A 26,271-nucleotide genomic window follows, 5' to 3' on the forward strand; every position below is an offset into this window, starting at 1 on the left:
GTCCACCAACAACTTGGCTCTTCCTGTTCCCACCTCCCAAAATAGGCAAAATGCACAGTTCTATCACTGCACAACTTCTAGCAGGAAGGAAAGGATAGCTCTGCTCTTGAAGATGCTTGCTTATCATGCAAATCTGCTCTCTCCTCTACCACCCACTGTGGTACCTCCCCTTGACAAGCATCCCCAAGAGCATGCAATGGGAACAAGCGAATTTTTTAGCATACTACAACATCATGTAGCAATGAGCAAATTAATGCTTCTGCATACACAGTACCTGAGAAAGAATGGCTTCTCCTCCACTGTCTCCGTAAGTCACATGAACAATAATTGTATCTTCATCAGCATTATTTAATCGACTCAATGTCTTCACTTTGGTATCTTCCTTCATCACTTCCTCAAAAATATAGCCACTGAGCAAAAGATTCAACTTAACTTCAGTGCTGTCCATTTTAGAGACCACTAATTCATGAACAGTCTTCTTCAGGTTTTTTTTTCTCTTTATTTGTACGCCATCAAATGTAAAAGATGAAGAAAATCCTAGAATCTTTCCACCTTTAGATAAAAACTTGATAAATTCTTTGTGGTTCTCCTCAGAAATAGGCTCCTCTGTGGCAATGATCAACAGCAGCGCATTATCAATCCATGGATCTTTCAGAACTTGTTCCTCACGCAGCTGGTAGATGGTGTAGCTGTCTATACCAATGCATTCTTGAAGGATTGATTTTAACTGCTCAAATTCCACTTTTGCAGTTTCAGAGCCAAGATAAATCAATACATTAGGGGACTTTCCAGCAAAGTTTACTCTCTTTATTCCTCTTACTAGACAGTCGTCATTCTTCTCTTCCAGTTTGCTTTTGCAATCATCAGAAAGCTCTGGAATGTTTTCTGCAGAGGCAAATTTGACCGATTCAATAGTACTGTTTTCAAGTTGCAGGCATTCATGACAGCTGGAAAGATGCAAGTGATGATGTTCTCCAGCACCTGTCTCTTTGTCAGACAGACTGTTGGATTCATCTTCATGCTCACGATCTTTCTCTAGCTTGGATTTCTCCTCTTCACCTCGTCCTGCAGACTCAGCTACTCCTAATTCTGATTTAACCATAGTCCCAAAAGTAGCAGCAGGAGTTACTTCATCCATTTGTGTACTGCTTATACTTTGCTCTTTTACAGATGGTGCCACCTGGGCCAACTCCTTCAGAGTAGATTCCTGTAAATGGACAGCTGGAAGAGTTTAAGAAAAAGGGGTTATAAAAATTATATTAAAAGAGTTATGATGAATAACACTACCACAGTGGGATTTAGATTCAATTTCAGTACAAATCATCTACAATAGCAAGACTTGCACTGGTTTAATACACCAAATCCTAACACCACCCCCCTCCCAAGAACATAATAAATTTGCACTCATAACACAAGTAATTTACTCTAATGACTGTTTCAGGGAAGTCTGACTGAAAGCACAACACTCAATATTTACAAGGCACGTTTAAACAAACTGACATTTATTGTGAGTGCAAAAATACTCACACAAAAGTAAAACACAACTGCTACTGTACACAGTGAGGATGTGTTCTTAACAGAACAATAGTCTATGGGTGGGAGGGTTAGGAAGTTCTCAAATGCATCACCTTGTCAGCTTGTTATTTTGCCTGCGCCTCCGTCCCCAGCAAAGGACAAAATGAATCAAGGGAAGTACATTTGGAAAAATACTGGTCTCTTAAAAAGGGCAGGGTAGAAAATTGCTTGCTGCTATTTTGAAATAATAAAGTGATCAGATTGGGTAAGATAGAAACTTTGAAGCATGTCTCTTGCATTGCTGAAGGCTGCAGATAGAAGTTTGGCACAAGTGAAAGGCAGTAAAAAAAAACAAAAAACAACTGAACAGTTTTCAGTCTGCAGAAAGGGATATACACCCACCCACAGCAAGACCTCTGAGCTAAGAATCCTAGGGAAAACTAGCAAATAGGAAGAACTATTAAACCTTCCCCTTTCTCCCCCTGCAAAGGATGGAAATGCAAAGAGAAAATTTTTCTGGCAAATACAAGTGAGGAAAGAAGGGCAAAGATGATTACTGTCAGTGTGAAATTTGCAGAGCAATCTAAATAAGAAAGAGGAGAGAAAAAATACCCTTCATAAGGTAATTTTTCTTTCAGCTGCTGAGCCACAAAAATATTTCAAATCAAAGTCTGAAAAATTTTACTGAATCCTTCTGCACTCCCATAAGGCCAAATAAACTTACTATATTTTTGTTTCTGATTTCTCAAAAAAATTCGGTGAGAAAATTGATTAACAAAATAGTCAACTGGCACACAATACATCAGAACCAAGTTTAAACACTTTCTTCACTTAACAATACTTGCATTTCCTTGAAACTATATCCCCTCTGCCTAGTTTTTTCACATCCCAGGAGAATTTCACAGCTACCAGCCTACATGCTATTCCATCAACAGCCTCCATCAGCCTGTTGTCCTGGAGCAGTTCTAGCGTGCACACAGTACCTGAAGCTAAATGAGCCAGAAAACATTCTGAAAAGTAAATGACTGGGGCATTCTCTTAGCTTCCATCCCTTCCTTGCATAAATATTTTTGCAGAACATCACCAAGAGACAGAGTTTCACCACAGATACATTTGTGAGCATGTTCCTACCCTCTTGCACCCCAGCTAACTGTTCTCGATTTTGTCATTCCCTGACTTCTGCCAATGGACTATGATCTACATAAAAAAGGACAACCAAGCAAACAAACCACCCCACAACCAAATACAAAAACAAAACAAAAAACCCGCTAGCCCCCTTTTTTTGGTGAGGGGCAGGGAAGAGGATTTTTTTTGTAGCCCAAATCATTATTTTATATTCTATGTGACCCACAGTTTTATCAACACAGCTGAGAAGACACAACTAGGCAGGAAGAAATGAGACTGTTGCTGAACAAAAAAGCAAACAAACAAAAAAGTGTGGCTCTACGCCCTGAGAACCCACTACTCTACAATACCCTACAGAATGCATATTATGGCACTTTTAGAACAGTGCTGGAAAAAAAGAAGTTGAAATCTCATGCAGCTAAGGGAGGTGAAGCTCAGACTTCCCACAGCCCAGACAACAATGCTATTTAAGAATGGTGTTACAAGTACAACCACGACTACTTCCTTCTCCTCTCTGTGGAATTAGCCGCGAACTCCCTCCCTGCCTTAGCTGAAAGTATTAAACTAATGAGGACACAAAGGGTCATAGTTTTGATATCATCAATATCACCCCCTAAAGAAATAAACCATCCACCAAAAATTCAAAATTCAATTGCAATGACACCACCCTCCTTCCCCTGGTTCCCCCTTCCTGTCTAGAAAGCATCTGTGAGCTTTTCTCAGTGATCTAAAGCATTAAGATGCTCAAGTTACAGCAATTATTCTCAACCCATGTTTAGCTTTGAATACACTTTCATTTCGAAGCTCAAAAAAGAGAGTATTTGTCTAAAACCGTCTGTACCTTTTTTCTAAATAGGTTAGTTAATCTAACAGACAAGACTTAGAGAAATATTTCTCTAACTTCAACTTTGTGACATTTATACATTCATGTATGTGCAAAAGGTACATATTGGATACTAGGAGATCTCATCATACTAAAGTTAATTATTGGCAGTAGCTCATGAGGCACTGAAGAAAAAGAGGGGAGTTTATTCCAAAAAAATTTTTATCCATTTTTCTGTTATTTCTGTTGTTGCATTTGTAAGATATTCTGTAAAGAGAGTTCCTCACTCAAAGAGTGGTCTAACTTTCCAAGGATCTCTGTATTTCACAGTATTGACTATAAAATAGGGTAGAGCTACAGAGTGATCAATTGCCTAGAATGACAACAGGAAAAAAACATTGTGCCAAAACATCATGGATTTTTATATAGGTATAAAGACTGTATGCACAGTCCTAAAATAACTGTGAAACAAACATGTTCTACCATTAAAAACTATTTGGGAAGATACTTACAAACAATCTTGTGTGGCACCATTCCGTTATCCATTTGAAGCCTGTCTTCCATGAATGCTATTCCAAGGTTACTGAAATTATCTACACTTGCTTCAGCAATTAACTTATAAGGCTCACCAGGTTTATAGGCCAACGGTGAACAATAGTCTGACCACTTCACAATCTAGAATAAAGCATGTTTTTCAGTTTGAAAAGGTTACAGAAAAAAAATCAAAATACCAACAGTATTATGAATCTGCAAGATGAACTGCAAATAAAAACTGCCCTTCCTTCCTGAAGGATTCTGCTATTAAAAGGCAGCACAACAGCAGGCAAAGCCAACAGAGGGACTTTATCAAACCAAAACGGCACAACTGGCAAATCCAAGGACTGGAAGTAATTTTAAAGAAAGTACTTTTAAAAAAAAAGTTAGCTACTACGCTTATAGAACACTAAATTGGCAGAATCACTTTTAAGACTTCTTTCTGTGATGCCTCATGTTCAAAACCACCACTACGTCTAATAATATCATGAGACAACGCATCTCAACTACAGAAGGCTTTCAGTTGACAGTTCCTTTCATAAAAAAAGTGCACCCTTCATGACTACAGAAGTCAATGTACGAGACTGAACACAATCAAAAGACCCTACTGAGGAAGGGTCATGTAGCGAGCCATACCTGCTACAGTCCCGAAAGAAGTAAACAAAACAACATCCACACTAAGTGCTGAAAGCAAATTGGGAGTACAAAGACACCCTTCCCAAAGATCAAGGCTATAAAAGCTTCAAGTAACATAGAAAATGGCAGGAGACCATTATTACATTCTGTAAGTAAAATTCTATATGTATTTATTTCCAAGACATGGCTTTCAGCTTCTGATAGTCAGTGTGTACTTTGATTAAACCCTAGGAGTTTACTTTTGCTCTTTTTATCAGCATTCTTTTTAGAATTTGTCGGAATATGAAATGAAAGACCAGGTCTTCGTAAGCGATGAGAAATTATTTATACTCCTGCTTTCTGGGTCCACCTCAGTTTCAACAGAAACCAGTCACAGATCACTGATAGCCCTACAAAGAATGGCTTTTCTGTCTAGAAATTATCATAGGTCACAGGAGCAATCTGTTCTTACAGCCCCTGTCTATGTTGGCTGCCAAAGGTAGCAGAATTAAAAGCATTTCACTAGAAGTGACATGTACACAGAAGAACAATAAACAAAATAAAACAGGAGTCTTTTTCCTCTTTAGTTTCAGTCTTTTGCCTGGACTATCACTTTTGAGCTTGACAAATTAAATTAATTATTACTGTATACGTAAGAACGCAAACATTTTCCGTTCTAAAGAAAACGCAAACAAAACCAACAAGATTAGAAAACTCTGCTGAACAACAAACCCCAAAAGAACAACAAACTAGAACTTCAACTCAGATGTTTTTGTGGACCTCTCTGCTACAAAAGAGTAAAGAATGTAAAGAAAGAATGTAAAGAATAATAAAAAAAATAATCTCCCTTAGCCTTCTGTCTGAGCTGGCCCAGCACTCCCCAGGTACACTCTGAGACAATGTAGACAGGACAAGAAGTATCCTACCTAGATTATCTCCTAGAAGTAGGGTCCACCTGGATAAATTCCAGTCTTACATCAAAGGCACTAAAACCATTTAGAAACCAGCTAATGCAGCTACTTCCTGTGTGCTCCAAGGAAACAGGAGGCCAGTGGAAGCAGGGTCAGAAGACTTCAGCAGAAAAAGCCTGAGTTCTCAACAAGCTTCCAGTGCCTCCAGTCCTCACACTATGAGCTTCAGGGAGATAATGATTTTGCCTGATGCAGCACTTCACCTGGACATCATTCCTCTAGAGGGTAAAGACTAACACACTCCAAAAGCACGCTCTGTTCTGGAATTATCCATGGAGGGTAAAAGTACTAAAAATTTGATTGCAGGCACAAATCTGGAATTGTGCCCATTCCCAATCAGTCCTTCTGTTCCTGCACTCGAGTTAGATAAGACTATTTACCAACCACTCTGCTCTCAATGTTCACTCCAGCAGAGGACTCCTAGATCATTTCCCAGAACAAGTGGCCTGGAAAATACATGTTTCTCATCCAGGGAAATGGACAGGCCGCAAGCAGGTTTCCTTTAACTCCAAAAAAGGAGCTTGAAACCTCATGCCAAAAAGCAAGGATGACAGATGGCCCTTTAGGGCACTAAGCAGGGGCTATTCAGGAAGACACCTTATGGACTGCCCCCCATATGGTGATCCTAGCTTGGAACACAGCCTGTTTAAGGGGAGGGCTCTGTCGATTTTATAGTACCCCAGCAACCAGGCCAGATGTTTTATTATTGCCTATCCAGTGATATCCTAGCATGCACGTCTTTCCATTTATCTTCTTTCCAGTAGGCAATAAGGTCCCTTCTCTCCTCTTCACTACAGAGTGCATACAGCACACACAAATGACTGCCTTACGAAGAAACTATGACAAACTGTACCACTTAGAAAATTTTTCCTCCCTGCAAGGTAAGCTTATCTTTTACTTTGGGTTACAACCTTTCTCCCCATTCAGACCTGCATCCAAGCTGAGATGTCTGGGCAGCAAGCATTCCTCATGTGAGGAAAAAGTTTAGGGGAAAGAAACATTATCTCAAGTTTTGATAGGGTTTGGATACTATTTTTATGCATAATCTGTTTAGAGATGCTATATATTCAGTAATTCAAGTTTTAGAACATCATCTTTTAAATCTACATCTTTGCACTTTCAATATAGTAGTGGAGAAGACACTTTTTAGACTGCTAAAGTATCTAGGACATGAACATTTTCTAAGTGTGCTTGCCACAAAGATTTCAGTACTAGTTTAATTTATATCTTTGGCTGCCTCAATAACATTTTGTAAGTACTATGCATTAAAAGGTAAACACAATTTACAAAATTCCAACCCAGAAATATTCCATTCCCCCACTGCATTTTATAGAAAAGCAGAGATTAAAAGCTTGATTTTGGCCTCACTTCTACAGACTGACAAAATTATCCAAATGTATAATACTTTAACTTGTACTTATAAATCACAATGAAAGGAAGCTTCCAAGAGAGACTTCTATTTCAATTACAACTTTTCACAACCACTTGGTTGGAGGCTTGAAGAGTTTTTTAGATATCTTAACATATGCTTGCTCTGTGTATTCTTACTTACTTATTTGTTTCAGCTAGTGTCAGAGACAGGATACTGAGCTAAACAGACTTCTGATCTGCCTTGGTACAACAGCTTTCAAGTATTTTTTCCTTATTCAGCATATCTAACCATATATGACCTATCCAAAGTCACAATGGAATTCTGCAGTTCCCTTCCACAGCCAGAGAAGCATGCTACTAGAAAAATCTCAATAAAACGTCTAGGGGTCTATTTGGAGCATAAAATAGAACTACAGTATTAACAGTGATTAATTTTAATGAAGAGATTATATTTTTATTCCAAATAACATTATAAACATACAAAATCTATCTGCCATTGATTTTTTTTTCCTTCAAGTGTTTTAGGTTTATACCTACCAAATGACCCATCTGTATCACTTTCTGTACAGGAAACAAAGAGAACTACTTACCTCTTTTGAAGAGCCAGGTACTTTCTGCAAATTATCTGTCTGAGCTGAAGTGCTTTCTGTCACAAAAGCTATATGTTCTGCTTTAAGTAACTTATCAGGATAAATAAAAGGAGAAATGAGAAGCAGACTCCATCTGTTTAAGTCATCAAGGAACTGAAAGAGATAGGAAAGAAAAATAAGTCTGTATAACAAGCATCTGATGTAATAGTTTATTTTTAAATTATGTCCAGTCTAAACTGAAGTCTGACCCTTCAGCCTCTACCATTTCACACTGCCCATGAAGACAAAAAAGGGTAAAGGTCTGAACCATTAAGCAGGAACACATCAAAAGTAAACCTAAAAGTAACAACCAAGCTTTTAAGCCAATACAGACTCCTGCTTTCAGCTTTACAGGAAGAGTGCACAAGTGAGCAGGCCACAAGACCACTATACCATTGGCACGGTGACTGTTGTGGGCCATTTGCCTCTGGCAACATCCCTCATTCAACCCAGTCCTCCTCTCCCATTTGCACTGCAGTTCACCCTGCCTCTTCCTTCCTTTCCTCTTCTCCCCTGACTACACAAACTCATAGCCCTGCTCTCTCAGTTCTGGTGGCTGAAGGGCACTGCCTGCTACTTGGCAGGGACTGAGAAAGCAGTCACAACACACAGCCTGCCTGGTCAGTCACTGCAGCTCCTCTAACTGGAGAGTACTCCAGGCAGCACTCTTTCTGGCTGAGTAACAACCCTCCAGGAAACAAACAGTCCCACTGCTAAGTCACATACGCTGTCTCTGCGCCCATCTGCCAGAAGACCAACCAACCTGTGAGCCACAAGTGACACAAGAACTATTATATACTACACAGGTCTAATTTTTTACACCTAATTTACAAAATTTCAGGACTTCCTCTGTAAAGCCAGTTATATAAAGACAGTTCTATTTTGTGAACATGTCCAACCTCAGGACAAATTCTTTAAAAAATTATTTGAAAAATTAAAAAAAAACCTGAAAGAAGAGGGTACTTTTAAATGAATTAAATATAAATAAAAATAAGTTTTAATATATTAAGTCCTCATGCAATTGAACCAAAATTACTCATTCAGTATGTAACTTTAAGTTTGGAGTTAATTCTTTAACTCATTCAAAATAAATTTGTCTATCCACTTAGCAGACCATTACACAAACATCTCCTTAATTAAATTATAAAAATGGTTCCATCTCTTTTCCTCACAAATGAGCAAATAAAGCTCAATAGCTGGAATCAGTAGACCAAAGAACAGTTTTAAGAATCTCAAAGCTTCTCAATACATAATCTGATCCCACACCGTATTACATCAACATTTATGTAGATACTGCATTGGACTTAATTTCAAAAGTGGCAAACATTAGAAATAGGTATTTTTCTACAACAATATTAGAAACACATGCTTTGCACACCTTCAGTAATTTTATGTGGAAACATAAGAAAATTTCCCTATAGCACACTAAATGCATGCATCACTCCACATCTGAAATGAAACGGCACAATATTAAGTCTATGGGGATAGATTGCCAATCAAGCCAGCTTTACTGAGTACAGAAACTGCAAGAGTAAACATTGCTACCTTCCACAGGAACATTAACTGAACTCATGAAGCTTTATCTTAAGCATCCAAACTGATTAAAGATCAAACAAAAAAACTTTACAGGTTACAATTTATGACTTGCTGTTATCGCATCTTATCTTAAGGAAGTTACTGATCTCATTCCAGAGGCAGTTATACCTACTCAGAAAGCCAAGTAGCTCAACTAGCTTCCTAGATGCCAAAAAAGCATGCTAAGTTAACCTTTTTCTCTTCACAGTGTTCACAGATGATGCAGAGAGCTCCACAGTGATGCTGCCTCTATTTTTAATGCAGTCAGATCAGAGCCCTTGTCTGCCACACTGCACCTCGATAGCATGGCATGTGTCTTCCACAGGGATTCTCAGAGTCAAATGAAACTGGTAACTTTCAATACATATATTTAAGACACAAATACATTTATGCCAAACTTCAGTTCCCTAGAGGGTTTCCCAGCTCCCAATAAACACAAATGAACTGACAAGCTTATAAAGTTAGTCTGCATGAATAACATTGCAGACAGAAAAAACCAAATGTGCTTACTGTTCAAGGACCAAGGAGAAGCTATTTCAGAAATGAGCAGAAGTGGAGCAAAGAACAGCATAAATTAGTTGAAATATGATTTACAAAACAATAATCCGGGTCAATTGAGGCTGAACTCCTCTAAATACACAGACAATGATTTGGGTTTGTTTTTAAGAGCTTTATCAAAATACGAATTAAGTATTTAACTTTCTTGTGAGAGATTCTGAGATTGTGACCATTGCTTTTAGTATGAAATAATCTGCTCGCTAGATAGCAAAAAGACTATTTTTTAACAAACCCCATTAGCATTTATGATCTTATTTCCACTGCACTGAAAATATCCTCTTTACACACTGAATTTATGAAAAGCTTCTCTGCTTCTTAAAGAGTAAGCACTTAACCAAAGACATGATTCATAAACACATTTCAGTAGCACCCATTTAAGTGTGTAATAAATGAGATAAGGTCCACAAACACACGTGTAAACATGAGTTAAAAGGAGATCAATAAGATTATTATCCACATGAATTCTGATATTTAGTGACAAATAAAACACTCATTTAAATAAGTCAGATGATTCGGGGGGGGGGGGGGGGGGGGGGGGGTGTTGGACGGGGGGGGGAGTGAGGTGCCAGAGGAGTTCTACTTCTAAATCTGAAAGTCAGAAGCAAGCTTACTTTCAGTTTTACTTCATGACATAGCAAGTGAAACTTGCTCAGGCACAGTATTTTTCCACTGTCGTGGGCTGCCACAGCCTCACCCCACTCTCCTCTCTCACTGCCCATTTGCAAAAAGAAAGTGATTTTCACTGAAATTTTGTTTTTCGTGTCATTTTCCCTCACTGGAAACAACATTTGGTATTGGGAGAAACATGCAGTTCTCCATAACCAAAAGCTCAATTCACTCTCCATTACAGATTCAGGTATGCTTTAAATCTCTGACACAAATCATGAATGCACAAATATGGCAAACGTTTTTAGACTAACGCCTTGTATGTGCTAAAAAATACATTACTAACATGGAAACACTATCAAATGCTCCTATTGCCATAGCTGCACTTATAAACATATAGTAAAAAACACTCCTTAGCCCACTCGCTCAACCAACAAGCTATAGTAGTGAGGAGAGGTAACTACAACTGTACTAAGATTTTCCACCAAAGCAATTATCTGGACCTTACCTAAGCCTTACCCTTGACAAGAAGGGCTGTGACAGACCCAGGAAGCTACACGAATTGGGTGTTTTGTTTTTTTTTTTCAATCCCAAGTCCCAGCCCGCCACTGAGAAGCTCGCTGTCACACGCCGAAAGATAAAGCGCAGCCCCAAGCCCGCAACCGCCGCTCCCCTTTCCCTCCGAAATCCGCTACCTCAGCTCACGACAGCCGCCACGCTAGGCAAGGCGCCGTGCCGTGCCGTGCCACGCCGCTGCCGCTACACCCGCTCCCTCCCCCTTTCCCCCCCCACCGCGGGAGGCGTGCCCGGGCGCCGCGGGGGAAGAGGCGGCCGCGCAGTTCCGCCGGTAAGGAAGGCGGCTCGCCGTTGCCACGGTAACACGGAAGGCCGCTCCCAGCACGGCTGCTTCCTCGCCCGAGCGGCTCCGGGCGCCGCTGAGGGAAGCGCCGCCCAGGTTTCAGCCCCACGGCTCGGGGCGGTACCTGCGTCTCGTCCGTGAAAAAGACTTTGTTCCCTATCCTGAGGCAGACTCGCTCCTCGGGCGGCACCTGCCTGTGCGGCTGCCGAGCCGGGAGCGCCGAGGTAGCGGCGCAGCAGCAGAAAGTGAAGGAGCAGCGGGAGCGGTGGAGGCGGCGCACGGTGCGGCGGATGAGCGCGGCCGAGCAAGGCCCCCAACGCGCCCATAGGTAGAGATAGCAGAGCGTGATCAGCATGGCGCGCACGCCCCGCCCCGCCGTCGGCCCGGCCTCCCAACGGCCGAGCGGCCGCGGAGGAAGCCCCGCCCCGCCCGCGCCAAACAGAAAGGGCTAGACGGTTGGGTGAGCCGGACGGCCACTCCGATTGGCTGGCGGCCTCGCGCGCTCTGCGCCCCGCCTCTTTTAAAGCGCAGCGGGTTGCCTTGAGGAACGCGGCGCCGCTCTCGCCTGTAGAGGGGCTCGAGGTGCGGCTCACGCAGCGAAACCGGCGGTGGCCGCGGTCACGAAGGAGCACCTGCTACTGCAGAAAATACAAAATTCTGCTTTGAAACAATGTGTAAAGAAAAAAAATTATTAGAACGGGCCATGTTAGTTGTCCTCAGGTTCTGGGGTGAGGAGGAGTGGCCTATGTCCCCCTGTCCTGGGCGCCACAGGGCTGTCTCCTCAGAGGGTCCTGCAGCTTCTGCTCTCCAAAGCCAATGCCGTCCTGATGGACAACGGTTTTGGATGAATGCAACAGTTCAGTGTTGTGATCAGGGGCTGTGGGACGTGCCCTTCAGCTCTGTGTGTCACACATGGTACCGTTTACGGTGTGGATGCAGGGCAGGGAACTGAACTCAGGTTTCCACTATAGAGACCGGTTTACTATCCTGTCAGCTGCATTTGATCTTGCCAACCGTGTCCTGGGCTGCATCAAAAGAGGTGTGACCAGCAGGTCGAGGGAGGTGATCCTGCCCCTCTACTCTGCTCTTGTGAGACCCCACCTGGAGTACTGCGTCCAGCTCTGGGGGCCCCAGTACAGGAGAGACATGGAGCTGTTGGAGCGAGTCCAGAGGAGGGCCACGAAGCTGATCCGAGGGCTGGAGCACCTCTCCTATGAGGACAGGCAGAGAGAGTTCTGGTTATTCAGCCTGGAGAAGAGAAGGCTCCAAGGAGACCTTATAGCAGCCTTCCAGCACCTAAAGGGGCCTACAGGAAAGCTGGAGAGGGACTTTTTACAAGGGCATGGAGTGACAGGACAAGGGGTAATGGTTTTCAACTGAAAGAGGGTAGATTTAGACCCGACATCAGAAAGAAATTTTTTACCGTGAGGGTGGTGAGGCATTGCATTGCCTGGGGAAGTTGTGGGTGCTCCATCCCTGGAAGTGTTCAAAGTCATGTTGGATGATGCTTGGGACAACCTGGTCTAGTGGAGGGTGTCCCTGCCCATGGCAGGGGGATTGGAACTAGATGATCTTTGACGTCACTTCCAACCCAAACCATTCTATGGTTCTGTGAAATTATATATCCAGTAGGCAAAACAGTAAGAGCCAAACTATTCATTGCTTGTTTCTGTGCAGCAACAGGGAAGGATCTTATCTTCCTCAGAAACAGCTCCACACTGCCACCTGACCTTATTTCAAGTCCATGGTACCCTAGAGGAGCAGTATCCCCTCCATCACAGAACCAGATGAAGACACCAGTCTCCAGGTCCCATAACCAGTCCAGCGCAGCCACCAGAGGGCAAAGCGGGCACGAATGGCTGCATTCAATTTCAGTGGATTTGTTGGATTCACTGAACAAGAAAGACAAAGTCAGGGCTCAGAGGGGCTGGTCATTGACGCTGAAGAACAGCCTGACAGGGAACAAAACTGTAGGATTTGCATGTGCCATGTGTGCTGCAAATACAACTTGCTACTGCAGAATATGAAACAGAGGTAACAAGGTATCCTATACTCCTCTGGTACATCTATGCAGGACAGTTATTAAATAATTTCTATATTTTATACGGGAGGTAGCACAACATTGAGTTCTGTGGAAAGAACACATATCAGTTTGATCCTAGCAGATATTTAGTGGGTAAGTGAAAAGATAAGGGAAAAAAAGGCAAGAGGAAAAATGCAAGAAGGCTAGAAGAAAGAAGCCGACACCAACATTAAAGTTGCAGCTGACTGATACGTGACAATCGTTTCCTGAACAGGGCGTGAAGCCACATTCTTTTTTTATTATTCTGAACTTAAGGCCTTGTATGCACTTGGAAATTTACTAAAATAGGTATTCTAAACGAACAATTTCCTAAATGGATCTCCAGCAACAACACACTGGCACTGTAGATAAACAAGGAACAAATTGGCCCTGCACATTTTGGAGCGGGCATCAACATGAAAAAAAAATCACCACCAGTACCATGACAGACATTTTAACTTTAAATCTGCACCCACAGATTGAATGGAGCTTTGGGCAACCTGGTCTAGTGGAGGGTGTCCCTGCCCACAGCAGGAGGTTGAAACTAGATGATCTTTAAGGTCCCTTCCAAAGCAAACCATTCTGTGATTCTCTGAAAATGGTAGGAATTGCTGACATAATTTTGGTTTCCACAATGCATGGCAGAAACAGGTGACAATTTCAGTTGGAGAGTCAGTTTAAATAGTTCTCCTTCTCCATCTCAGACTTAAGAAATACCAGCCTTGTGCTCCTATGTCCTGTACATATTCTACAGAGAGAGCAACAAAGTCTCCAGTGGTCTTAACTTGGCATTATACACTGTTCTTTTGTGTGACTTTATCTTATGCAGGAAGTCAAAATACTTACCCAGGCACATCAAAAGAAAGAAAACGAGCAAAGTATACAACCTCAAAAGAAAGCTCTCAACTTTGGAGTTCACTTTCTCTGTAACAGTTCAACAGCACATGCACTGCTGACCTTCAGAGCACACCACAAAACACGACTGTTTATATAACCTTTGCACAGTGAGGAACGCGCTTTGCTTAATCCTTTGGTGGCATCGAATGCACTCAACTAGATTATGATCTTTTTTCATTTTTATTGTTCCCTTACCCTGGAAATGTTTATGAGTAAACAAGAAAACTGAATCAAAACTTCATGATGCAAGGGAATCTAAAGCACAATAATATACAGGCAAAATCAGTCACCATTTTAAGACAAGTGTCTACATATGTTGGCACATTGTCAGTTAGAATTGTTTGAAGCCATAAAGTTGTTGTAGGTTTTCTAGTTTCTATTATAGTGTAGCTTAGACTTAATCGTGACAAGCTCTGATTAAAAGGTTAGGAATTTTACATTGGGAAACATTCTTTTTTATTATTATGAAGCCAAGACCTTGAATGCACCAGGAAATTTACTAAAATAGGTATTCTAAAATAACTATGTCAATCAGTTCCTCCTTATAGGAGGCTGGAAGGAAGCCTTGGAAAGAAACAGTGAGTAATAATAGCCCTCAGACTTCCCAGAACACTTGGGGTTTTGTCAAAGAGAAAAGATTACAGAAAGATATTGCAAGAGGCTGAACACACACACACACACACAAAATTGTTTAAGGAGAATTTGGAAAACCCTGAAGACAGTGAATAGGCTAAATTTTGAATTTCTGCCCACAAGCTTGGAGAATTCCTCCCCCCAGCCCAGTGGGAGAGAAAGGCCAGCTTCAGTCTAGGGGGGTTAAATCTCCCTTAGCTCTTCACACAGGCCACGTGGGAAGGCTCCCAAAGGAGACCACTCAGAAGAGGGAGCCAACTCTACCATGTAACCTCAGCACAGATGAGTGTCTCTTTTCAACTTTAAACGAATATGATGAGACTGGCCTTGCTGTGCTTTGTCAATGGCTCAGTTTCCTCCTCCCTCTGTTCCCTAAAAGCTTTTCCAACAATTTCTCTTTGAGGAGCTTTGCATGCTATCACTGGCTACAAATGCCTTGTTAAATACCAGATACTACTCAAAACTATAAATGTTGTAGAGCTATCCTGTTTCCTTGACTATACTGATTTATACTGAAGGCTTTTTACTCTTCCAAATGCACAAGTGCTTTCATGAAAAAACTGAGTAAAACAAGTTTCCCACAGAGATAAAAACCTCTTCCAATTAACACAAAATAATTATCTGATGGCTCATCTCTCTGTAAGAATCGAGTCTGTCAAAGTTATTCTCAGTATCAGAAGTCTGAAAAATTCTCCTGGCTTCTGGGAAAAATGGATGAGCAACTGTAACAGAGCCAGTGTTTTCTGATTCTGTGAAGTGTTCTTCACCAAACACAGTACCTTGTATTAAAATTAAGTATATTGCAAAAAGTAATATAGTTCTTGAAATTAGACAGCTGTGACTGGCCTAACTGCTGCCTGTTTGTTGGAGGTTTTTTTTAGAAACTAGAGATCATACATTATTACAGCTGCTTATATTTTACTGGAATAAATCATTTTCCACAGATCTGCAACCTGATTTTAGCTAATGATTTCTATGACAATACCCGTTAAAGTTGTGTGCTTCCATTAATTAGTACAATAATGTAATATTAACTTACATTTTTTTCTACAGTGTTACGTTATGTATTTACATTAGATTACATTATAACTTCATTAAGAAAATTATATTTTCAATAATTTTGTAATAAACATGGTCTTGCAGGGCTTTATCAACAGATTTAATAGAGGGTAACTTTACATTTTCCAGAGCGCTATATGTTAGTAGTTTAGGCTTTAGTCCTGCACTAATATCCATGTTGGCAGATTCTATCCAGTGGTAGAAATCAATTATCCTCACATATAGATCTGATTGCAAGATCAGGACCATCGTCATCAGTTGTGTAATGCACACTTCCCTTTCAACTATCAAGTTAAATTAGGTCTAAATAAAACTAAAAGCTGATGAAATTATATATGTGTATTTAAGACAGTAATTCAGCAAGATATTTAATTACAATTTAAGTCACTTAAGAAGTTTGCCATTTTTTCTCAGGACCCATGTTGCTATTTTATATATATATAATTATTATTTGAATATTATTCACCATATTCTTCATTCTAATAATTATACTGATTTTGATACATAAATGTCTAAAGTGCTTGAGATTGTGCATATATTTTCTTCTTTGAGATACAGTATTATTTTCTAAATCACAACTTTACAAATGTGATACAGTATTTAAACATGGGAGGGAGTAGATTTAGACTGTAAGTTCTTTATTAGATATTGTCAGTGCTTCCCAGAGCAGCATTTAATGGCTTTGGCCTTTGAGTTTAAAACATGTCTATTTGTCAGAGCAAGAAATGATGTTTTAAAGAACAGGAAAAATTTATGTAAGAATCGGACCTCGACAAATCAAATCTCAGAGTCTGTTACTGAAGACTGCTTCAAAAACATCAGAACCAGTGTTACGCTATTACTTTTAGCAGTCACTCAGAGTGCCACATAGCTAATACAACCATACAACTTGTATCGATGTAGGAAAATCAGTCTGGCTTTCAAACCTGACCTAAGCTCCTCCCTGTTGGAAGAAATACATTTAAATTTCAGGAAAATCAGTAGAATGCACAATAAAAACACGTGTGCAAAGGTATATATACAATGTTTTCAAATACAGAATAATTTCAGGGGAAAATGGTGTCTCCAAGGGAATACATCCAGTGGTCTTTATCTGTGAGTCCAACGTCTTCTTGCTGACTGAACGTGCTGCCTCCAGCTGGATCGTAACTTGAAAAAGAGCCACAAGGCTTACCTCGGAGGGGTCCGAATCCCACTGAGAATTTTCCTTGTCCTCTCAAACTGACTGTTTTGATGGTTTCTTCAGCTAAGTCAGCTAGAAGGGACCTAATTCATACTAAATAATCAAGGTACATTCCATGTTCAGTAAACAAAATTAATCTCTCTCTGGGAAGAAAGTTCACAGTGGAAACCAATTATATTTGTAAGCTGAATCTGTTCCCTTTGATGTCAATGTGTAAACAGCACCGGTGGAAAGAGAATTCAGCTTTAGGTTCTTATAATCCCCTTACATCTCTGCAGTAGTTGGGAAATAAAGGAAACAAAGTGAACTGTAGCAATGAACCACAACAATGAAAATCAGATAATGTCAACCATCAGGTAATAAATTGTTCTTGTACAATGTAACAGGCTATGAGTAATACACGCTACAAATGAAAGCGGGGGAAGAAAGCTTGGAAGAAGTCTGTTTCCATTCAATCTTTGTAGGCTTAAAGTATATATTGCATACTTTGAAATAAACGATTCCTCAAAACGATGGCATTCATAACCCTTATTCTTTGATTGACAAAGTAGTATGTCTTGGCATAAGCTTTCTTCTCCATCCATCAAATAGCAATCAAATTAAAGGAACATCCCTGTAGTCTTGAGGAAGTCAGTAGGTCTGTCTTTAAATCCTCTCTCCTTCACTGATTTTTGGTATCTTTTTCTCTTTTAAAGTTAGGACATGAAAAGACTTCAGTCATTTAAAAAAAAAAAAATTTACATTGAAAATTCTCTTTGAGTCTCTGTTACACTTTTTTAGGACAGGATGTGGATGAGTTTTCCCAAGACACGCAAAAAGAGTATTTACATAATATATTTCATATAGAGCAAATACAGATTTTGTAAAACAGCAACACAGAGATAAAAGGCATGGATTATTTTCCATGTGATTTGCTAACCAAACGTACCAAAAAGCCTCTGTTTCCCTAGCAGTGCTCTCCCCGGGACAGCCTGCCAAGGTGAGAACCCTATCTCTGAACTCTTTGGGGGAGTCAAAAGAAATCTCATTAAGGACATTTCTCCCCTTTTACCTGGGGACGTGTTTGTTTTAGGTAAGTATTCTTTGGGAGTTGAGATAAAGGAGGGGCTGAAAGGCCCAGGCAAGCGCCCAGCCTGCCACAGGCTTTAGACCACCAAATGCCATGGAGGGTGCAGCTGCTGGTCTCCCGCCCCGGCCTGCAGCGGGACACGTCTCTCATCGCTCCCGGGGCACCCGGCGGCAGCAGCGGCAGCCCCCGGAGAGGTAAGGCAGGCACAGGGAAATTTTTTTCAGCAAGCCTTCCTTTCAAAACTCTGACTGTAAGTATCATTTTGAATGTAATGATTTCAGCATGGAGTAGACAACGGGAAATGATTTCCAACTTCAGAAGTAAAGGGCAAAATAGGTTTCTGAAACTGTTTCCATTGGAACAGGTATTTCTTTTGCTGATATTTTATCCTTTTCAGTCAAATCTTGCCGAACTTACTTATAAATGAAAGTAAATTAAAATTAGCGTTGCGATAACTGATTTGTTATTTTTCTGTAAGTTTATTTACCTTTCATATCTGAAAGCGCTTTTCCCCAACTGTATGGATCTGCTACACAGCAGCAGAGATGGAAAGTACTGTTAAAAAGAGCATCCATAATTATAGTGTGTGTGTGTGTCCCTAATCAAAAGGCAGATGTAGCATCCACCACTGTGTAGGCTCTCTTGAGCTAATTAGATCAGATTGCCCATGTCAGTTTAATGCTGGAGTTGCTTACTCAATGAATAACCAGCCACTCAATGAGGACATGAGTCTGTATTTAGACATACTGTCAGAGAGGGGGGTTACTTTTTATTTTGTAGCAGTGCTGCATAAATAAAAAGATTTTAGTATTAATTACTTCATCATTTGTAGTTTGACACAGTCACTTTGAGTTGTGAAATTTGAAAGGGAAATGACACCTTAGTTAAAAATGTGCAAGCGATCATCTAGTTTGTTTAATCAGACCATAGACAGAAGACAGACTAATATTGCCGTACATACCAAAGCAAAATATGTTGAAAAGAAAAAAATCATGTTATTTCAAAATATGCCAGCAGAATCTAACAAAAGGCGCTGTACTGTATGGATATTACCACAAAGAATTAACTGTGGGAGCACTATTCTATCTTAATCTTTCAGCAGCCCCGCTTTATGGAGGCCCTGGATGCTCACAGCAAGAGACGGTGAGATGACAGAGAATCAACAAATGGTGAGACTAAATTGTGGAGACAATAATCCTTACAGAAAACAGGTGCAGATACTGAAACTATTTGAACAGAGGAAGTGAGGCTTGGTCATCTATTCATTTGTTCTTTCAAGCATTTCTTTAGTGTTAGAAAATATGATTCAAATTACAGTGTTCTGTACATGATAATGGTTAAGAGTATCTCTAATTTTGTGTCAGATATAGAACCATTATCAGTTCTTAAAGAGCTGCAGAAAGCACTGCTTACTAAAACAACCCTTATTCTAACAGCAGTTTTTATTTGCTTAATTACAAAAATAAGAATCAGTTTGAAATTTTCAGGCCTAATTTGTATGTGATATTTTGTATATTGGGGGACTTTGAGTGAAAATGACTTTAAGATGAAACTTAAAAAACATACTTGCAAGTGCACAATTTTATTGATTGTTTTTTTGAGAGGGATGTTGCTATAGCTAAACCAGCTAGGAAATCAACAGAAAATTGGATTTTAAAGTAGCTCTTACTGCTGAGTCACTTTGAAAGACACTGTGATTATTAGTTTTACTTCATGTAGGAAGATACGTTAGGCTCAAAGAACAAAAAGAGAGATTGAAGCACATTCAGCATAGCTCCGTATGCTGCAGACTTTACAAGATGTATTGAAATGATGCTACTCCCTTCCTTAGTCTTAAGCACCTGCCTAAGTTTTTGCAGCATACGATCCACAGTTACATCTTAAACTTTTTACCGAAGGCTCAGGAGGTTAAGAAACTCTCCTTAGTGCAAGTCTTCAAAGACTCACAATTTCTACTATATTGTAAGATGTGCAACACCTTTTTGCCTTGTACTCCTTGTCTGCTGAAGATGGATGTTGTAGCTGTGCAGATCTGGGGGAGTGCCACACTTCTCCCGGCAGGCGCCTCGGGAAAGCCTGTGGAAGAACATCCTTCCCAGCAGCATTCCAAGCTTTGCAGAGGCGCCTGTAAATGTGCTAAGGATGAGAGTCTTACTCATAAGAGTGCACGCTTACAGTGATGATTTCAAGAAACTAAGGTTTCTGAAGTCTGGAAGTTGTGATTTATTACTGAAGCTATGTTTTTGTAGAAAATTTTATTCAGCCAGCTCTAAAGTTTTAATTCACACTTGGGCTTCTGCTCACTTGTGTGAGAAAAACAAACCATATATGAAGTTTTCCACATTCATACTAGAAGCCTGGCATTGTTTCAAGCCAAGTATAACTGAAAGAGTTGGTTTCGATTTTTTAATATTCCTCCTTCCTGCCAGATGCTTCTCAGCTCCTTCTCACCCACACTGCTTCAGTGCCCTAGATGCCTCAGTAGCTTGGGACCTAATGAGGGCAGAAGGAGGGCTCCTAAAGTCTTTTTTAATGGGGTCACGACAACTGAAGAAAGATGCTTGGATACTTTATGCAGTGCACACCTACATCCCACAGCTGTGGAAGGCAAGAGGCATCTTCTTCAGCAAAGTTACTGAGGTTTCTAGCAGAAGGCCTTCCAAGATGGGTTGAGCACAATGTTTTTGCTAGTTAGTTGCATACTGGCTACTTTTATTTTCTGCAATGTATACATACAAATGCCAACGCTTTACAGATCGGTAGACGCTCCAAACACTGAAGACTGAAGCGAATAAAAGTTTCAATATCCTCTGTGTAATAAAAAAGAAAAAGTTTAGGAATATACATATAAGAATCTAACCTGACAAACTGAAAGATGCAGAGCAGAGCACTAAAAAATAGAAGTACTGGTAAAAAAAAGTAATAATTTTACCTCTATTGCCAAGAACATGTGTTACGATATACCCTATACATATACCTATACACAATATACTTTTCCTTGTATAAAAAGTAACACTTTTCCTACCACCTAAATTCCACTATGTTGTTACTTATGCCCAAAGAAAAGCCATGAAAAGTAATTTAAAGTTACTATTGCCATATCTACAACATAATACAAATTAACACTCAACATTTTCTGCTGTATACAAAGAACTGAGTTAGATTTTGCAATTAATTGGCTTTTATCACAATTGCTTTTCAGAAATGCTGTATTATAGTCTGAAAAGAAAAAGCATATAATGTGTGTTTCATCAATATATATTATTACATATATAATTATTAAAAATCAATATGTGTTCCTAAAAGAAGAAGGTAGAAAATACAGGTCAATAAAGATAAAAAAGACTATTCTAATTTTAATGTAAATACGAAAGGAGAAAAATAACATATGGTATTTAACAGAGGTATTGTGATCACAGCTACAATGTTCAGCCAGATCAGGAGTCCATTTTACTAAGTGCTGTGGGGAAAAAAGTAAACGAGTCTCCTAATTAAACACAAAAACCCCCTCAACAAAACTCTAATAGCCTGAAGACAAATCATTTTGGCTACAAGACAAACAGGTGGGTATAAGAGAAATAGGTCAACATAAGAGGTACAGCGAGAATTCTGTAGGAGCCCTTCCTCAACCTGTAGCCCAAGGGCTTTTTGGGGCCCACCAAAATGTCCATGCTGAAGCCTGTTTCCTCAGACAGACAGATTAATTGCTCTGACAGTGTCAAAATTCATCTTTGTCTGTTTGTAGCAGAGTGGATGGTTTCTATATTCTATTCACCAGAAGTTCTAGTACAGCAAAGCTGAATCTTCCTATTTTATGCAACATTAAGTTTATAGCAAAAGGAGGAAAAAAGAAGTCTTCTTGGTTTAAGATATAGAAGAGAATCATAGAATCACAGAATGGTTTGGGTTGGAAGGGACCTTAAAGACCATCTAGTTCCAACCCCCCTGCCATGGGCAGGGACGCCTTCCACTAATCCATGCCTACAAGATGGAGTGATAGGGCTCAGTGAGTGTGGGAGATGCTTTCAGGTTTACATTCCAGGTTTATAATCCTAATAGATTTAGTAAGGTTAACATTTGCAAATTATTGGTTTTCATTGTGACCTTAATTTGAAGGCAGTTATTCTGTGCTAATTAAGTATTATATTTTTGCTACCTACTCTGTTGCATCAAAAATGCTTGGTTTTTTATCGTTGTTTGCATAGAAATATGAGATGCCAGTTGTCTCTTGATTTTACTGTTTGGAGTCCTAACATGCTTGTGTGATCTTTGGTTACAATTAAGCTTCCTAACTTGAACATTCCAACAACTCCAAACTACTGCTTTGTGTAGTTAAAAGAGGTATTTTTTAAAACTCTAACCTCCCAATCCTTTAAACTGATTGAAAATCCTTTTTTCTTCCAATCACTGAACTTCCATTTGGTGCTGTTATTAGCTCACCAGTCTCTATAGATATTCTATAAGAACTTAAGCAAAATATACAATATTTCATGGCTTTATGGCTCATAAAACATACAAGTTCAAATGCCTCGTTAAATGTGCAACTATGGGCAGCCTGTGGGCACATATATTCTCTGAAGTATGCTTAGTCAGCGTAAAACGAGATGCGGCACAGCAAACAAAGCAACATTCCTGTAGAATTTTACAGTTACTTGTAGAAGAAAATAGTGAAAACTTCATTTTTAGCCTATTCTAAATAATAAATATGTCTTTTTACAGTCAGAACTGGACGGTCAACTAGTAAATTTTAGGTCAAAAGGAGCCCTGGGGTTTCAACATCCAGTGAGGTGAGTTAAACCCTAGCACTTGATACAGGAAAAGTGACACCTTCCAAGACAAGACAGATTCCTTCTTGGGAGAAGTATCAGTTTGTCGCTGGAGTTTCTCTTTTTAGTAATGCAGTTTAACTACTCACCAGACTCCATGGATTTTTATCCCTCCACAAAGAAAGATGCCCAGGCAAAACAGAACCTGAAACAATATGCTAATAACATAAATAGGAAAAAAGTAATCTTAAAAGAAACAAGATTCTTCTGCCTCATCTAATTTATATTTACATTTATTAATGTAATAACAAGCCCACAGAGCCCAAATAATTAACATGAACAGCTGCTAATGGAATGTGACTTTTTACAGATCTGTGTCAAGCTTACTTGAATTTCCTTTTGAATAAAAGTTGAACTCGAGGTAAAGCTTTTCCTATACTTGGGGGATTTATAAGTGTTTTCACCAACATTTGGATTCTTTAAGGCTTAGTGATGTAGGAATCCCTGATTTGGACTTGCATTTCGAGGAGGAAAATTAATGGACTATCCCTCTTCTTTACAAGCACTTGTTTTTATAACAGTTGTAGAAGCTTAAATTCTGTGTGACCTTTATCACTGTCAAATTTAATTGAAAACTGGTCAAAGTGGAACCAAGAGGAAGAGATATACATATGCACACAAACCCACATACATATGTATACAGACCATGTAAATTTTGCTTTAGTGGGAAAGCTGGTGGAAACCTCAAATGTAAATTAAGACATTTATGATTTCAATACAAAACAACATGAATTTTGAAATAAATCTATCTCAGTGTGCACCTCCTCCTCTGCCCAGAGACACAAACCCCACTAAGATCAACATCTGTGCAAGAAGCAACCCATCCCAATCTTAACCTGGTGCCTTAATCTGAATTCCAGAATCCCACTGGATTCCCACTGGGACACTTCTGTTCTGAACTGTGCTAAAACCCAAACCAAACCATCTCAAGCAGCCATCATTGCCCTGGCAACACTTTATCAGGGTGGGACCTTAGATAAATCCAATACACAATATGCCCAAAGCAACTGAGATAATTTAAAATCAACAGTACCTTTTAGTTAGCAACTTTTCTTTTACAAGACAAGGAGCCCTGGGATTTTTCTCTCTCCAAAGAAAGATAAAAATAGGTTTTAATACTCAACCTAGCTTAGTTGGGGAAGTGTCGCATAGTTTTACTTTTTATCTTAAAATATTTTTTCTTATTAGACTTTATTTGCCCAAGTCCAAATCCCAAAAGTTTCTTAATAACATCGGAGAGAAGGTTCTGGCGAGTTTTCCAGTACAAGCTACAATTCACTTCTACAATGATGATGCCGACTCTGAGGAAGATGGAGAAGGAATCAGTTCAGCCTAGTAACGAACAGCGGTCAGCCTTGATAAACACAAAATAAAAATTAAAAAAAGAGAGATAAAAGAACTGTCAGAAACGTATGGACCAACATCTGACCAAACAAAGAAATACATCAAAGCTCAAAAGAACACTATTTATAGCTATCTTACCAAGAAGAATGAGTCAATGCAGCTGGAAATGAAGAGGAAATCCTTTTGTGTTTTGAGAGACTTTTAAATAAAACCCTGAAGCCGAACAAAATATTACAAGGTTTAAATCAAGTTGGTTTAAGTAACACAGATTAAGAACATTAAGAGCACTGTACTTAGCTACTCACCATTTTTTACACTGCAATCCTGATAAAATGAAAATAGGATTGATTATGAGGTAGAATAATATAATGTACAGCCCCAAAATAACCCACAGGCTTTGAAACACAGTATTTTAATATAAGCAAGAAATTATTTAAAACGTAAAGACTATTGCTTATTAGCTCCATGGGGCATATTTATTCTGATATAAACGCCATATGCCAAATTGACTGGGATTGTCCATTTCCAGTATAACCCCTTGTCAAGAAAAGTTCTAAATGACAGTCATGATATTTTCTGGGGTCCTGTCACTCTCTTATTATCAGATTTCCCCCCGTAATCAGAAAAGCACCTTTCTGTCAGTCAGAAAAAAAGTCAGCCTTGATTAGAAACTATGGTTTAATACATTAAAACATGCATTATGTGCTACCTTTTTGTCTCCACCATGATATTCAAATCTTATTTCTATAGCTTAGTGCACTTGAATCTATGATTTTAATATAACTGACCTACTGTTGATACCCATCTAGTGGGGTCTGGATGTGTACCTTACTACCTTGATATTTCTTTTAAATAGATCAGGAAGATAAGTTACTAATTTTCATAAGCATCTTTATGTTATGTACAACATAGACACATTTATTCCAACACTGTTATTCCACTGGCAAAACCTGCTTTTTCAGTACAATTTATTTCATTCAGAGAATTGGTATAATCTGTTCTGGTTAACCTTTTGTTTGCATAAATTGAGTACGCTCGGAGAATTTGCCAATACTTGTCTCACTATGCCAGCATTTTTTAATTAGCTGAAGGATTAGCTATTTGACTAATATGTCCAAGTCATTATCCTTCAGGTATCTTATCTCTAACTGAAACTGCCGTAGTCTCCCCAGAGACAAAGCAAAGACAGAATCCAAGATTCTTGGCCAACTACTGTTGGTGGTGTAGGTAAGGTCAGACAGTTGTAAGAGCCACTTAAAGTGTGCATCAGATCTTCCTCATAGCACAATGTACTGTCAAACAAAGCGATAGTGTTATAAACTGTAAGTCTAGCAAATTAGGATTCCAAATGAATGAACATGTTAGAATGGAGGATTTTAAAAAAAATCTCCATTTACAAATTAAAAAGTGGATCTATTAATTGCATTTACACAAGGAGACAGCATCCTATAATATATGGAATTACAAGAACTAGTTGAAATTGTAAATCCTGGTGTGACACAGGAAAATTCAGCTTTTACATTTCACATTCATCATCTCCACATCTTTGCTTCTCAACATATGGAACTAAAATACAGCCATTTTAAAGGTCTTCTACTTCTCTTTCTCTACTTGTGCTCCAGCTTCATCATTATACAATCTGTAGCACAAAAAACCAGAAAAACATCCAAGATCACCTAAAAGGTCAGCAATGACAGATTCCCTACAACAGTCACATTATTGCATATTAAGCCTAAGGCTCCGGTCTCCATTGATGCTCAGCTGAGTTCACTCCCAACATTTGGAGTTCTGTCCTCACCTCGAGTCCTGAGCAGGGCTTTTTCTCACCTTTTGAGACACCTCTGTATGCATTCGTGCTGCCATTTTAATCTGTGCTGTGACACCAACCAACCTGGTTACTGCTGAATTGCTCAGGCCTTCACTGAGGATTACTGGAATCTGGATGTGTTGAGAGAACCACCTCCATCCCCTATGAAAACGGTAGTTACCACACAATCCCCACACGGCGTGGTGCTCC

At 39.6% G+C, this 26,271-nt stretch overlaps 2 protein-coding genes across 5 annotated transcripts in view; one reads left to right on the forward strand and one right to left on the reverse strand.

The window, feature by feature from the left end:
* HLCS (holocarboxylase synthetase) overlaps positions 1–11,561 on the reverse strand; it is a 128,369-nt gene extending 116,808 nt beyond the window's left edge. Inside the window, exons 1-4 of one of the 4 annotated variants that reach the window (XM_075771708.1) lie at positions 11,306–11,561; positions 7,545–7,697; positions 3,976–4,138; positions 275–1,221 (exon numbers count right to left, since the gene is read on the reverse strand). In XM_075771708.1, coding sequence (XP_075627823.1) covers positions 275–1,221; positions 3,976–4,138; positions 7,545–7,697; positions 11,306–11,536 — 1,494 coding nt within the window. In that variant the 5' untranslated portion in view covers positions 11,537–11,561. Of the gene's footprint in view, positions 1–274; positions 1,222–3,975; positions 4,139–7,544; positions 7,698–10,830; positions 10,853–11,017; positions 11,110–11,305 lie in introns of those variants that run through there. The other 3 variants (XM_075771713.1, XM_075771731.1, XM_075771723.1) reach the window with 3 other exon arrangements.
* Positions 11,562–12,522: 961 nt separating this feature from the next.
* Positions 12,523–24,863, forward strand: RIPPLY3 (ripply transcriptional repressor 3). Its single transcript, XM_075771794.1, has 3 exons — positions 12,523–19,253; positions 22,804–22,871; positions 24,099–24,863. Exons 1-3 carry the CDS (start codon positions 19,209–19,211, stop codon positions 24,244–24,246), a joined length of 261 nt encoding a protein of 86 aa, XP_075627909.1. The 5' UTR covers positions 12,523–19,208; the 3' UTR covers positions 24,247–24,863.
* Positions 24,864–26,271: the final 1,408 nt, after the last annotated feature.

Source organism: Balearica regulorum, chromosome 1 (assembly GCF_011004875.1).
Source record: "Balearica regulorum gibbericeps isolate bBalReg1 chromosome 1, bBalReg1.pri, whole genome shotgun sequence".
NCBI classification, from domain to species: domain Eukaryota; kingdom Metazoa; phylum Chordata; class Aves; order Gruiformes; family Gruidae; genus Balearica; species Balearica regulorum.

Bases quoted from the DNA above. Each gene is read 5' to 3' on its own strand.
- RIPPLY3 (XM_075771794.1), top strand. From the start codon at position 19,209: ATGCTCACAGCAAGAGACGGTGAGATGACAGAGAATCAACAAATG. The intron at 19,254-22,803 runs GTGAGACTAAAT...GTCTTTTTACAG, and splicing joins TGACAGAGAATCAACAAATG to TCAGAACTGGACGGTCAACT. The intron at 22,872-24,098 runs GTGAGTTAAACC...TTTTCTTATTAG, and splicing joins GGGTTTCAACATCCAGTGAG to ACTTTATTTGCCCAAGTCCA.